This window comes from Mastigoproctus giganteus, chromosome 4, assembly GCF_048544385.1.
Source record: "Mastigoproctus giganteus isolate SK-2022 chromosome 4, ASM4854438v1, whole genome shotgun sequence".
NCBI lineage: Eukaryota > Metazoa > Arthropoda > Arachnida > Uropygi > Thelyphonidae > Mastigoproctus > Mastigoproctus giganteus.
The window spans coordinates 122852521-122868591 of record NC_143578.1 but is presented as its reverse complement, the minus strand read 5'-3'; the positions used below and the strand labels follow the sequence as shown (position 1 = coordinate 122868591).

The 16071-nt window shown below is 37.5% G+C and overlaps 1 protein-coding gene across 2 annotated transcripts in view; it reads left to right on the top strand.

Moving 5' to 3' along the window:
* Positions 1 to 284: 284 nt before the first annotated feature.
* LOC150087035 (tetratricopeptide repeat protein 37) overlaps positions 285 to 16071 on the top strand; it is a 702248-nt gene continuing 686461 nt past the window's right edge. For both annotated transcript variants that reach the window (XM_090371768.1, XM_090371767.1), the window contains exon 1: positions 285 to 677. In XM_090371768.1, coding sequence (XP_090227894.1) covers positions 588 to 677 — 90 coding nt within the window. In that variant the 5' untranslated portion in view covers positions 285 to 587. The remainder of the gene's footprint in view (positions 678 to 16071) is intronic.

The window sequence follows — 16071 nt, the reverse complement described above, 5'->3', positions numbered from 1 at the left end:
GCTCATTTTATGAAAGGGAAGCGCCTTAGTAAAGAGGCCACTTAGTTCATTATGGGGAACATTTTCTCTCACTGTTTCCAACTTCTTTATCAATCTTCAATTATAATTAATTTAGGATTTTTTTAATTATAAAACTTTTTTACTATAATAAAATTATTTCTTGTTTTTAATTTTTGAATCTTCTGGCCTTTTTTTTTTTTTTTAACTATATTTTGTTAATCTTGTGCGATGAGGTCGCTAATATTTCAGCATACACGTGTAATTTATTTATTTATGTGGGAAGAAATAGGTGGCTGAGTTTTGTTCACACGTGCGTCAAATCATGTTGGAGAGTAGGTCTAAGTTTTAGAACGAAGACCGTTTCCCATTCATTGAATTTTCATATTTGTAGAAAATTTCAGTTTACTCTAATTTTTCCCAAATAAGCATAAATTTTGCTCTCCTTGTGAACGACCATATACTTAGAATAATACATAATAAAATGGCTCAATAACATTACTGTATTTCGCTACATAAGAGAAGAATATGTATAAAGCACATTTTCAAAATTATGTAGATATATTTTAAAATATTTAGTTTTATATACAATGGATACTAAAGAGGCAAAATCATTGTTAAAACAAGCGAGAGAAGCTATCCGTGAGAAGGATTTCAAAACCGCCCTGAAGCATTGTAAAGTAAGTTGGTAATGCTTATGTTTATGCTATTGATTATGATTAATGGGTATGCTATAAGAACGCATTTAAACTCGTGCGTAACTTGTTTGGTTAGGCAAACTTAGTGGCGAAATTACTATATAGCTACTTCCCCCCTCTCCCGAACAGGCAAGGGGAACGACGGAATTTTTATATTGAAACAAACAACAAAAAATCAATTGTTTATTTCAGTTTAAATGCTTACCCTTTCGTGCCTGCACATATGTTTTGTAATTTATGGCTTCCTAGCTTAATGGTAAATTGGAATAGTGTGGCAAGTTGCTGCTATGGATGGTTGAGCAGGAGGGGACAATCGTAATCAGTGGACACAGCCCTTCTTGGACAAATATTATTAGTGGAATCCGCCAGAGTTCGATGCTGGTCCCATTGCTGTTTTCAGTAAATAGTAAAGGTTTATCAGGCTTGATGTCTATGTTTTCAGGGTGACATGATAAATTAAAGTAATCAGGGTATGCTACTGCAAAAAGCTTTATAAAAATTAGGCAGACAAGCTGAGAAGTGGCAATTGAAGTTTAACCTTGACGTGCAAGATACTTCATACCAGCTGTGATACTACATAGCTGGTATGCAGGAACCTAGGGATTAATTGTGCTGACAGATATGAAGTTCTCTGAGCTGGTAGACAGGCTGTCATGATAGTTATTGGAGTTTTGTCAAGGATATTCAGGAATTTTGTCATTAGGGATAAGGAGATGATTATCCCATTGCATAAGGCAATGAGTCTGCGTGGGTAGCACAGTGGTATCGTCACTGTCTGCCCCACACCGGGTGGAAAAGGCCCGGGTTCAAATTCTGTCAATGACGCAAGGAACTTTAGTGACCTTTTTTCATTCCATGGCTGAGTTAGTTGGTCTCAAGTGTAGATAGCAAGGTTTTTTCCTTAGAAGCCTGTTTTTTTTTTCATCTAGCAAACAAGCAAATCGGCCAGTGAACACATGCAATTTACAGACACAGATATGGCTTTATGTAATCAATTATGGATAACCCTAATATCATAATTTGGTAAAAATTTACATAAGGCAATGATTAGGCCACATTCTGAGTACGCATATAGATCTAGAAGCCTCATTTGCAGAAGGATGCGGATCTTTTGGAACATGTGCAAAGAAGAGTAACAGGATTAATGAGGGGAACTAAGGGGTACTCTCCTTTCTTGGCTTCATTTCTGCAGATTGCATCACCTGGAGACTAAGGCACCTGTAGTGAGATACCGTTGATGTGTTTAAGGCTTTGAATAGTTATAGTAAGTTCAGTGCCGATGGAATCCTTCCTCTTGCTCAGATTACATACTCGAGTGGATATTCATAAATTCAAATTGAGGAAGGATGGTTGAAGGATAGATGTACGGAAATTTGCCTTTAGATGTCAGGTAGTTGTTGGAGCAAACTTTCCATCTGGTATTGTAGAGATGGGTAGTTTGAATAAATTTCAGAAAGAACTTGACAAACTGTTAGAGGAACGGACAGGTGATATGGGACATGTGTTTTTTTTTTTTGTTGATACTGTATAAACTGCTAATACTAATGCCATATACATTAGTATTAGCAGTGGTAATTTTATCCTATGGATGAAACAATTATAAGTTTTACACATGTGCATGTCGGTTAAGGAGCACTGGACAGTTGGTAAAAATTCATTTGGGGAAGTAAAGAATTAATAATTATCCCGCTGGACACTAACTTCCATGATAATGATAGAATTTGTATCAGTAAAAATTTGTTTTTTATGGTAAGGAGCTTCCAAAAAGTATGATATATCATTAGTTATGTTGTTTTATTCTTCTAGTGCCTTTTGATTGTTAATAACATTTGTCACAGTATTTTTCCAGCCTTGCCAATTTCCTTACATTTCTTTAAATTTGTTTGTGGAAATTTATCATTTATAAATTCCCCAAATTGTTAATTTTCTCATTTTAACTTTTAAAAATTTAGAATTTTGATTTCCAGAAAGTCTAGAAATTTCTTGAAAAATTGTAAATTTTCCTTTCAGAAAAACATAGAAGAGCACTTTTTTTTTTTTTTCTTTTGAGAATTTGATATTTTTCTTCCACAAAAATCTGAAGTTTAAGATATGTTTTTGGGCATTATATAAAGCACTGCTAGAATTAAGTTGCAGTTATAAAATAAAAATTGTGTTATGAGTTAAAACAGATGTGTTGGAAGAACTTTTGGAGGAGGATGTACAGATGACTCAGTGCAGATCATATTAGCAAATGCGAACTTCATACCGATATAGAACAAGAAGGCTGATGAGGATGTATGTGTGAATTAAAAGGTAGAGATGTATATGGAAACAGAATGGTCATCAATAATCAGTAAAAATTTTATATCAGTTTGGTGGGAAGTAGAGGTGTTAGCTACAGATTCTTCCCCCACCCCCCAACATACTCTTTAAAGTGGAAAAAAGTTGCGAGTTAGGGTTAAATTTGAAGGTGTCTGCAATTCTGCCCAGACACAATAGGAGGGAGTATATGATGAGAGCCTTGGCAATCAATTCAGCCCTGGAGAGATTGTTCAAGGCTCACAGGGTAAAATTTTTTTCAGCGTGGTTTGTGCTTGCTCACAGGAGAGACTTCTTTTACAGGGATGGGATACACTTAAATAGAAAGGGTGCAAGAATATTTGCCAATGCTATCGAGGCAGTGTTAGGTAGGTTGGAAAACTGCTAGATTGGGGGGATTCACAGACTAAAAGATTAATGGTAGCTGCAGGCAGAGGCAAAAGTGGTTCTTGCACTGCTTCTGTTGTAATGAGCAGCAGCCTAGAAAGCAAGTTTCTGGGAGTCGTAATGAAACAAGTAAATGCATTAGCATTAGTTGAGGCATATGATGCAAGAGAGAAAGCTTATACAGCATCAGCCAAAAAAAAAAAAAAAAACATTTCACCCATCTGGTCACTCCAAATGTTTGTCTAGTTCAGCCTTAAATTTATTTAAGCTATCAACTTCCACAACAGAATATGTAAACAGAAATCCAGACAGAAAAATGTTAGTAAGTTGATGTTTATGCATTAGCTCTAGCTTATTGAAAGTCAATTTGGCAGCTATGCAGTTAGTACTGTAGCTGAAAGGAGGTGGATCTTGTTTTCCCATAAAAAAAAAAAGCAAGATTTATACACATTAATTCAGCAGCAATTTTTGAAACAGTAGCACCTAACAGTTATAGAAACAGTAGATGACTCTTGTTTCATTGAAGTAAAACCAATATGTTATTACTATTATTAATTAATAATAGTACATTAATCCCATACAAGTAATCAGTATTCACAGTAGACTTTCAATATACTGTTAGGAAATAACTATTGTGATCAAAAAGCTGATTTTTTTTTTCATACATACAAAGCAAGATTTACACCAAGCTATTTTACAGAAAGAGACATCTCATTTCACTAGTTTAATGCAAGGGTGTCCAACCTGCAACCACATAGGCATCCAGTGTTATGCTACCCCTAAATTTAAAACTATGGGGTCACAGAATACAATTCATAGACAGACATTTTGAAAATGCCCATTTTTAATAATATTCAAGTTTTCTGTATTGCTTTCTCAACTTTATGTATCTTCCTCATATAAGAAGAATGATATTATGTTATAACCAGATTTTCGTATTTATTTATTAAATACAATCGGATAACAAAAATTAAATTCTATTTTGAAAAATGTTTAGTTGTAAGAAACTGGCTCCACAGCAAAAAAAAAAAAAAAAAAAAAACCCACATTAATGTCCTTCCAACCTCACACATCTTGCTATAACATGTTATAAGTTCTGAGGGATGGGAACATTGTAGAAAATATGCACTGCCCCATTTTTCCCATATTTTTTAAAAATTAATGTAAGTTAGTTGCCCACTTGGCTCCCCGCTCCAAAATATTCTGATAACTCAGATCTAATTTTCTTTCAATATCTGAAACTATTTCCACCCAATCTTTAAAACCTCCATTTTTATTTCAATACTTAATCTTTTTTTTTTTTTTAGTATTTTTTGGACAATGTACACTGAAAGGGCAGAATTCATGGGGGGTACCTGGGTCCTGGGCAACATGACGCTGTCACCCCTCTTGCTAGTGGACAAGCCCCACCGCTTAGCAGATATATAGCTACACTGCATTCATGCAGACAGTAATTTGTCATTATGGATAAACGTTGTGAGATAACACACCGAAAGAGGGATGATAGTGGGTGCTCTGCGCATGGATCACTATTGCAGAGGTGGTACAGAAATTACATTATCCCCATTCGACAGTATCAAGATTATATCTGGAACACTCCGTTTCTGGAATAACACCTCATAGTGGACAGCACAGCATGTTGGCCAGAGAAAGGTGGTTGATGAACCAGACAACATCTGTCTTGCATTGTTTCAGCCAACCGGAGAGTACCAGTGGCACAAATCACCGCAGTCTTCAATGAGGGAGGTGCCAGAAACGTCTCCATCAAGACCATCAGCCGATCATTAGCAACAATAGGATATGGCAGCCTCCAACTCACCAGAGTCCCATTGCTAACACCACAACATGACTCTACACCTCAACTGGGCAAAAGAACACAGGCACTGTACCTTGGATGATTGGAGATGGGTCTCCTGTCTAATGAGTCCTGTTTCCTGTTATTTTGATTGGATGGGAGGGTGCATCTGGCGGAAACTGCGCGAAGCTATGCAACTGTCATGCCAAAAGGAACTGTTCAGACAGATGGTCAGTAATAGTCTGAGGTGTGTTCAACTGGTGCACATTGTGAGCTCTGGTATGTCTAGATGCATCTCTGAATGGTCCAGGTTCCATGTCCATCCTTGCAGACCATCTGCATCCATTCATGGTCATCGTGCACCCACAGTGCAATGTACTCTTCCGCCAGGGCTGTGTGCCTCCCCACAGAGTTGTGATGACTAGAACATGGGGCTCACATCTGGTGAGTATGGGCTTGGCACACCCAGGGTCCCCAGCTGGATATCACCGTTCTTCTCTTTCTTGGTGATTCCCTTCTCTCTCACTCTCTTTATCAGGGTAATTCAGAATTTTTTTTTTTTTTTTTTTTTTGGCTGGTGCAGCATAAGCCTCAGGCTTCCTTGCACCATATGGCTAATAATAGTAATGGTTCGAAGATCATTTCAAAGATTTTACCATCATGGAATGGCCTCCCCATAGAGCATCTTTGGGATGCTGTGGAAAGGTCCATTCGAGCTTTGGATCCTCCACCCAGGAATGCAACAAAATTATGGAGAGTGGTGCTGGATGGAAATACCTGTGGAGCGGAACACTTTCATGAACTATTGGACTCAATGCCTTGCCGTGTGACTGCGCATATCCAGGCGAAAGGTGGGCCTATGTGTTACTAGGTAGGTACCCCATGATTTATGCCCACTCAGTATAAATTTATATACAATATATATAAGATTATGCAACACCAATTGTAAAAATACACTAATTAGAATGCAACATGGTAACTGAAAAAACAGCAAGTATGCTATTGTTACCTATGAGCAAAAGAAACTGACTAACAATAATTTGGCTATTTGGATCATAAAGTACCCTTTTGCATTATTTAATTTAAAGCATTGAGTAAAAAGAAATGTTTACTTTTATAATCATACCATTTCAGTGCATGATTGGGATCTAAAGAAATTCTGAAAACATGTTACAGGAGTTGGTGGTCATTAAAGAAATTACCACATTCAGAAGTATATATGAACTTATTAACCCTTAAGTACTGATATACAGTTATTGGGACATAGTTACATACTGACATGTTGTCTGTGAGACTACCTTGAAACAAAATTATTTTTTCATACTTGTTTTTATTTGAAATTCAGTTCTATTTTGGACACATAATATAAAAATTTATGATAATATAAATCCACAAAAAGTATAAAAATAATACACTTATTTTTGAGAAAAAAAAAATAAAATAATGCATGTCCACTGTATTTTGCAGAAATAAAAAAGTAATCATTATATACATAAAACACAAAATAAAGAACAGACTAACAATATAATTACAAATGCTAAATATATGCTTTCTTAGACATTTTCGATACTATATCAGAGGCAGTCTTTTTTGCATACTGAAGACATATAGGCTTCTTACACGAATTAGAGGTATTTGTCATTCTTTTTTTACTTGGGGAAAATTGAACAGATTTTGCATTTTTCCAGGACATCTTCATCAATCAGATCTAAAACAGCAATATCTTCAATACTCAGAATGTGGCATATGCAAAATTTTATTTTTCTAGGCACATGTGGATTTGCATCCCTTCTTCTCATATACAGTAAACCCCCACTATTCGCAGTTGCTGATTTAATATAAAATGAAACCTAAAAAAATGTAAATTTTAAAGCGCCTTGAACATTTTCCACCATAAAAAAACATGGGCGTGGCTAAAATTATCTTCCCCGGTCTAAACAGCGCTCAGTGGGTGGGGGGGAGAGGGTGACAAAATCGCGAGCGTGGATGTTTCTCGCTAATCCTTGTTCAGTATGTGTTATGTGCTTGCCATGGGAGGTTTCGTCGTTTGTTTTTAATTTATATGCTTATAAATTGAATAAATTTATCAATTTATAAATTGATATGCTTAAAAAATAGTTATTAATCTACCATTTTGCAGTGTAAAACAGACTTTTTCGAGCGTGTTAACGGAAGAAAGTGACTTTATTTGGACAAGTTCTTTCTAACCCCGTACAAAAATATGGCTATGAATAACAAGGGAAATGTGAAAAGATCAAAGAAGGTGATGACATTAGCGAATAAAATTGAGTTATTAGACAAAGTTTCTAATGGTGAAAATGTCTCCTCAGTGGCAAAACATTATAAAATCAATGAGTCAACGGTACTATCAATCAAGAAATCGGAAGAAAAAACCCGCCGTAGTGTCCATGAAAACGTGCTAATTGCTTCAAAAATTTGCTCTGTAACTCGTGATGTTAAATTAGAAAAAAATGGAAAAAGCTTTAAATCTGTGGATAGAAGACCGAACTCAAAATAAAATGCTGTTAAGTTCATCATCATTTGTGAAAAGGCAAAACTCCTTTATCAACACTTTAACGAAACTTGATAGCACTGGCGGGATAAGTTTTTTAGCTAGTAAAGGCGCTGGTTTGAAATTTCTAATAAATATTACATTTAATATTAAATTGTTTCTTATTTTCATTTCGATGCCATATGCTTGCATTTCACTATGTGCTGTCTTACATAGTCATATTATGAAGGTACATATAATACATACATAGACAAAATTTTAGACTAGTTTTTCTTATATATTTCATACTTTGGAATGTAACCCCTTTATTACTATGGGAGCCATAACTCAGTATTCGCGTTTTCGGTATTCGCGGCATTTCTCAGGAACGTAACCCCCGCTATTCGTGGGGGTTTACTGTGGTTCAACCATTTGCCTTGCAATTTTTTTTCAAAAAAAATTGATTTTTCTGGTAATTAAGAATTGTCTCTATAAGATTGGTGGACTATATGTGCATTATTGCAAGCAGCATCTAAAATTCTGGATCAGGATTTTGACTGTTGCTCTCATTATCGTCTGATATTTCAGATGCTGTATCATGCTCACTTAATTGCAAAATCATTATCAACATCCCTTTCTATTTCACTTGCATTACATCACTGTCACTCTTTATACCATTTTTGCACTGTTTCTTCAAAATCATCATCACTACTCTTTACTACTCATTTTACTGAAGAACAACTTGTAAGTGTAACTGTAGTCTACTACGGGCGACTGCAATTACATCTGTATTGACGTGTCATCTGTCAGACGATGCTCGCTTTTCAAATTCAGATAACTTCAGTAATATTTGGATTATTTCGTTAACGCATAGGAAATGTTTGTTGTCTTCCTATTTGAGAGTACACTAAGAGAGAATTATCAATTATCAATTAAAAGAGATATCGCAGTTTTAAAAATAGCGGCAGTCTGTCAGATGACACATCAGTACTTTTAAGGGTTAAAAAAAATTTAATATAAGCCAGAGCTTTAATATTCAAGTCAAATATTGAAATTTCATAAAAGTATCAATAATGTGAGTCAGTTTCATACTCAGGAAGCAGGGGAGTATTCCTATTAGCATTGGCATATGATGCAAGAAAGCAAGTTCATACAGCATCAGCAAAAAAAAAAAAAGTTGCCTAATTGAATTTATAAAGACTGCACAGGTCATTCAACTGTAGTAATATGAAGCCAGAATGTGGGGAGACTGAAAAACATCTTATCGTGTACATTTAGCAGGAGCCACAATTCCATAAACTAAGGATAACTGGTTTCTCAGAGGCATCCATCTCAAAGGGTTTTAATGAATGGAAAGCAAGCAGTTCTACATTTCAAAGGTGTAAATGTGGCAGACAAACAATACTTCAAGAGTGTAGCCTCTAAAAGGAGGATTGTACAGAAAAATAGCACATCCAGCAAATAACATTAGAATTCGGCCAAGCCCATAACTGCCCTATGCAATCCATACCATTTAACTTCACATGTGATATGGGCTTGGCACACCCAGGGTCCTGAGCTGGATATCATCATTCTTCTTTTTCTTGGTGATTCCCTTCTATCTCTCTCTCTTGGGGAAATTCAGAAAATTTTTTTTTTTTTGAGTGGTGCAGCATAAGCCTCAGGCTTCTTTGCATCATATGGCTAATAATAATAATAATAATAATAATAATAATAAGCAGGGAATTGAGGAAAGTGGGTATTGGCAGTCACTTGCCTATTTGGAAGCCATCTGAAAAGAGAAAAACAAAAATCTGCTTGCAGTGGTGCTGAGAACATAGTGAACAGTGGAATGGAAGAAAATCATGCAGTCAGATGAATCATGATACACTTTGTTTTGCTCTAATGGTAGGCAGAGAGTGGTGTGGCATGAATCCCAAGAAGTGAGGGACCCTGCTTGCCTTGTTAAGACAACCCAAGCATCTGGAGTTAGTATCACTGTATGGGGAATGTTTTATTGGCAGTGTGTGATTGCTGATACTGGTGGAAGGTTGAATGTCATCCAGACCTACTTCACCCTGCAATGTTATACTATGAATGACAGTGCAACAGCATCATGCAAGAATGATTTGAAGAACATGACACCAATTTTGACTATCTTCCATGGTCGCCACTCTAAAGTGAGCATTTAAAAGCAAAAGTAAGGTATTAAAAAAAAATATATATTTTTTTTTAAAAAACAAGCCATGTTTCTATAATTTTAAAATCTAAAAAATAAATCATACAGATTTTTTGTTGCACATGAGTGTTGGATTTATATATAGAACCTGAAAATAGAAAACTAACATGTAAATAGAAACAAGATATGGAAAATGTAACACTAATTGTTCTCAAATCACTCTGTGCAGCCCACAAAACAAACTAATTTTAAATATGGCCCCTATATGAGAAAAGGTTGGACACCACTGGTCTAGACAATATATATATGTATATACTATTTGAGTGAATATTCATTTTAGCAGATAAACTTACTTGAATGTCTCAACAAGAGACTCTTCAATTTCAAAAAGTATGGTGGCTGAAATGACACTACTTTTTGACTCACTGTTTGCCTTCTTTCTGTATTTATCCTTAATGGTAAAAGGTCTACAGTGTGCAACTCTCCTTATGAATGTAATTATTTAAAATATTGCATAAAAGAATTTGGTAAAATATACATGCATAAGAACAAAATTTTAATAAAACAAATTCTGTACAAATACAAATTAAGAGTTATGGGCCGTGTTAGGGTAACTAAAGAGTAAGAACAAGTGCATGTATACTTGCATGTACACTAATGCTGGAAGAATAGTAAATAAAATTTATGAACTTGAAGTGCGGATCAAGGCATCAAAGGCAGATATTATTGGGATATCAGAGACATGGTGACACACCGATATAAGCAGTGCAGAATTGGAATTTGGGGAGTACAATGTGTACAGAAAGGACAGACAGGGTAGGAAGGGAGAAGGTGTGATGCTGTTAGTTAAGAAACACACAAAATCTAAGGAAGTGCATCCAGTCAACGTGGGTGGTGCCAAACAGACTCAACAGTGCAATGTTGAGTCTGTTTGGTGTGACATAAACAATGGGAAACGGAAAATGAGAGTAGGAGTAAGTTATCGGCCTAATGACTCTGATGAGTACAATGAACAGGTGTGCAGATACATAGAATGGGCCAGTAAATCAGAGTGTCTTGTAATGGGGGATTTTAACTTTCCAGATATTGACTGGAGCTTGTGGGTTTCATGGATTTATTGGAGGATTGTTTTCTACAGCAACATGTTCGAGGGGCAACCAGAGGGAATAATACCCTTGATCTGATTATCAGCAGTGATTATTCATGCATTAAGAATTTGCAGATAAAGGAACCACTAGGTGGCAGTGATAACAGTGTACTGATGTGGGATTTACTTAAAGATGTAACTACCATCAAGGGAAAAGAGAAGGGTTTTTGTTTTCGTAAAGGTGACTACAGTGGTTTCAGACAGTTTTTAAATTCTATACAGTGGGATCAACTGATGATGTTACCAATGGTGAATTCTAAATGGGAAGCCTTCAGGGACTTAATCTCAGAGGCTACTAGGTTTTTCATACCAACTAAGAAATACTGTTCAAGGTTCAGGCCTAAATGGATATTGGATGAATTAATGAGGCTCGTATCAGAGAAGAAAAATGCATGGGATGCATATAAATTACCAGGCGACACAGAAGCCTATGGCAGATACAAGTCTATAATCAAGTCACAAAGGAGGTTATGCAGGTGAAGGCAGATTACGAGAGATCTTTGGCAAAGAAGGCAAAGAAAAACAGCAGAGTTCTTTACTTATGTAAATTCTAGAAGGAAGGGATTGAATCAGATTGGTCTACTTAACATAGATGGTTTGACTATTGATGATCCTGCTCAAGTAGCTGATAAACTGAATGAATATTTTGCATCTACATTTACACATGAGGAGTTATTCAAGGAAGGGAATGCCGGAAGTTTATCAAATTCCTACAAGAAGCTAAGTAATTTTGTAATAACTGAGAGCAAAGGGGAGGAGAAACTGTTGAAGTTAAACATAAAAAAGGCATCTGTGGCAGATGGAATCTATCCAGTAATAATGGAGGCAGCAAGGAAAGTAAGCAAACCCTTAGCCATAATTATGAGAGGATCCTTAGAGTCAGGGGAGGTCCCCATGGACTGGAGATGTGCAAATGTATCCCAATTCACAAAGGGGATTCAAAGGGTGATGCAAATAATTATAGACCTGTTAGTTTAACTTCTGTTCCGGGGAAAATAATGGAGTCACAGGTTAAAGAGGTGATACAGGATCACCTAGACAAGACAGCATTAATAGCTCAGACACAGCACAGGTTTGTTAAGGGAAAGTCTTGTCTGACCAGTTTGATTGGATACTATGATATGGTCACAAAGGAACTGAATGCCAAAAATAATTTTGATATCATATACTTGGATTTCAGGAAAGCTTTTGATACTGTTGCACATGGAAGACTGCTATACAAATTGCAGTGGTATGGCATTAAGGGCAAGTTACTGCAATGGATAAAGGGATGATTGAGTGGGAGACGGCAGAGAGTTGTAATAAACGGACACTGCTCTACAGTGACTAATGTTATTAGCAGAGTCCTGCAGGGTTCGGTGCTGGGCCATTGTTATTTTTGTATTTATCAGTGATATTGATGAAGGCATATTAGACTTAATGTCCAAGTTTGCAGATGATACAAAGGTTGGCAGGGTTGTTAATGACAATAAAGACAGAATGCTACTTCAACAGGATCTAGAAAAGTTAAGCAGATGGGCTGAGAAGTGGCAACTGAAGTTTAACATTGACAAATGCAAAGTACTTCATATGGGTAGTAGTAACCCAAGAGAAACATACCAACTGTGTGGCACAATTACTCCCATGTCTTTTTCATTCTCCACCTCAGGGAGGTGGAGAATGAAAAAGACCTGGGAGTAATTGTGCAGTCAGATTTGAAGTTCTCAGAGCAGTGCAGATGGGCGGCCAGAGCAGGTCGTGGAGTTTTGTCAATGATATATAGGAATTTTGCTAGCAGAGACAAGGAAGTGATTATCCCTTTGTATAAGGCAATAGTCAGGCCACACCTTCAGTACTGTATACAGGTCTGGAGATCTCATTTTAGGATGGAAGGGCACAAATGCACATGCTCAAAATATCGCCTGAAAAAACCAAACAAATACTTCTAAAAGGCAATTTGGACATAAGAAGACGTCCACAAATCAAAATTAACACAACCACTATAAAAATGGTAACAGAACTAAAATATCTTGGAGTGGTCTTTGATTCAAAATTAACTTTTTACCCCCATTTGATCTACTTGGCGAAGAAAGTGAGAAATTATGCAGGTATGATTGCCAGGATCAGTCGAGCAGACTGGGGACTCAAAAGAAAGACCCTGGCAGTCATATACATTATATACTAGCTGATCTGGAAGCCTCCTAAAGAGTTATCAATAGGTTTAGTCCAGTGTACTAACTAGCGGCTGGCCTGCGAATGCCATTTTACAGCTGTACCCTCGAAATGTAAGGAAGATTGGATCTCGCCACGATGTTCATCATAACCTCAAAAGTCATCAGTCATACTGCATGATGGAAGAGATGGGAAAGGGTTGACCGGAACCTAGCTCTGGAGACTAAACACAGGTTCCACCACTTCAAGCCTCCAATAAGCAAAGTGGTGGTATTGCACCGGTTGATGAGAGTCATCTACCATCTAGTAATTTGGGAAGCATGCATTACCATTTGGCATGCATCACCCCGACAATGATGACTTTTTTTGGAACTGTACATGCCCTGTATAAATTTTTCTCTAGATCAACCAGCAAGTGGGATATATTAATGCTGGTTTTAAATATAACTGAAGGGTCACACCGATACGCACTGGACATATAGAGCAGCAGCAATCAAAGCTCTACATTCTCAGATTGAAGAATTACACCAAGTTCTACACGATATGGCGGAAGAAACTTCTTCAGAACTTCGTCGACAAGAAATTAGTGACATTCTCTCTAAAATTTATTATAATTTTGTATGTACTTTATCTATTTGGGATACAATTTTAACTCTATATAAGCTTACTCTATTAGTTTGACAATTCATGGTGTATTCAATAGTAAGAAAAAGTGGGTGGGACATGCTGTATGAAGTAATGAAATTTTTGGACATGGCGTACACATGGTAAGAATATACCCAGATTCCTCACATAATGTGGCCTCGACAATGCCCTGCTCATATACACTACTCGGACTCCCTCCAGTCACTATCTGGCAGAGTAGAGGTAGCAAGATTAAACATTAGCTGATCCGGAAGCCTCCTAAAGAGTTACCAATAGGTTTGGTGCGGTGTACTAACTAGCAGCTGGCCTGCGAACACCGTTTTAGAGCTGTACCTTTGAAATGTAAGGAAGATTTGATCTCGCCATGATGTTCATCATAACCTCAAAAGTCATCAGTCATACTGCATGATGGAACAAATGGGGAACGGTTGACTGGAACTTAGCTCTGGAGACTGAACATGGGTAATCAATGGACACTGCTCATCGTGGACTAATGTTATTAGTGGAGTCCCTCAGGGTTCAGTATTGGGTCCATTATTGTTTTCTGTATTTATAAATGATATTGATGATGGTATATCAAGCTTAATGTCCAAGTTTGCAGACGATACGAAGGTTGGCAGGGTTGTCAAGGACACTACTGACACAATGCTACTGCAACAGGATCTGGAAAGGTTGAGCAGATGGGCTGAGAGGTGGCAAATGAAGTTTAACATTGACAAATGTAAAGTACTACATATGGGAAACAGCAACCCCAGAGCAACGTATCAACTCTGTGGTACTACACTGACAGTGGTAGAGAATGAAAGGGACCTGGTAGTGGTTGTGCAGGCAGATATGAAGTTTTCTGAGCAGTGCAGACGGGCTGCAAGAGTAGCTCATGGCGTATTGTCGATGATATATAGGAATTTTTCTAGCAGGGATAAGAAGGTGATTATTCCCTTGTATAAGGCAATGGTCAGGCCACACCTAGAGTACTGTATACAGGTCTGGAGGCCCCATTTCAAGAAGGATGTAGAGATGCTGGAACGAGTACAGAGAATTGCAACAAGATTAGTGAATGGAACAAAGGGGTGCTCTTACGAAGAAAGGCTTAAGTTTTGCAAATTACAGTGTCTGGAGATTAGGCACCAGCGAGGTGATCTGATCGAGGTGTATAAAGCCTTGAATGGTTTGAGCATGCTCAATGCTGATGGGATTCTTCCTCTTGCTCAGAATAATCACCTGAGAGGGCATAAATTCAAATTGAGGAAAGACAGATGTAGGATAGACGTGAGGAAATTTGCCTTTAGCCAGCAGGTGGGTGGTTGGTGGAACAGACTTCCATCCCTTGTCATGGAAGTTGATAGCCTAAATAAGTTTAAGGCTCAGCTGGACAGGTAATTCGAACGAACAGAGAGGTGAAGTGGAAGTGGTTATTTTCTATTTATTTTTTTAATTTTTTTTTTTGGCTGATGCTGCATAAGCTTGCTTTCTTGCATCAAATGCCTCTGCTAAGGCTAATGCTAAAAATCGTGGATCAGGGGTGGAATCAGGATCATTTAGATAGAAATGGAATTCTGAAGCATACTAAGCATGATTTTATAAAGTGAAAATCACGTTTAACAAATCTGGTTAGCTACTTTGACAGGGTCATTCGTGAACTGGATTTCGGGAATAATTTTGATCTTATTTATTTGGATTTCAGTAAAGCATTTGAATCAGTCTCACATGAGTGGTTGTTTTAAATGCTGGAACAGGTTGGACTCATAGGGAAAATCTTTAGATGGATAGCAGGATGGCTTGCTGTTATGAGGTCTTGGCCTTTCAACGGCGTTCAATGGGGGTGTGCATGCGCAACACATGATTTCTCTAGAAAATCACCTAGCCTCCATCCCAATCCCACTATCACTTCCACGTTGATGAACCCTAGGACCTGAGCAACCTAGTGGAAGGTTGAGTTATAACCCCAGCGGGAAACTAGGTCAGGTGCTGACAGGAGTCTGTGCAAGGCCATATTCAACACAACTGGGCTTGCTCAGTGGTCACCAACAAGGTAGGTTGGGAGACCTAGGTCTGGTGGCAGAATGTTACTACCTGCAGGGAAGGCAAGGGGAAACCACCCTCTTACTTTTTCGTTTCCCAAGAAAACCAATGATGAGCAGTCGAAGAGGAATTAGAGTAACTGGCAATTCTGGGGTTAACAATGCATATAGGCAAAGTGATGTTGGGCCCGGCTGGGAAAGTAGCAGGGCATTCCGGGCTGTCAGCAAGCGAAATCCCTGTTTTAGAATTGGAACATGGAATGTACGCACTATGCTACAG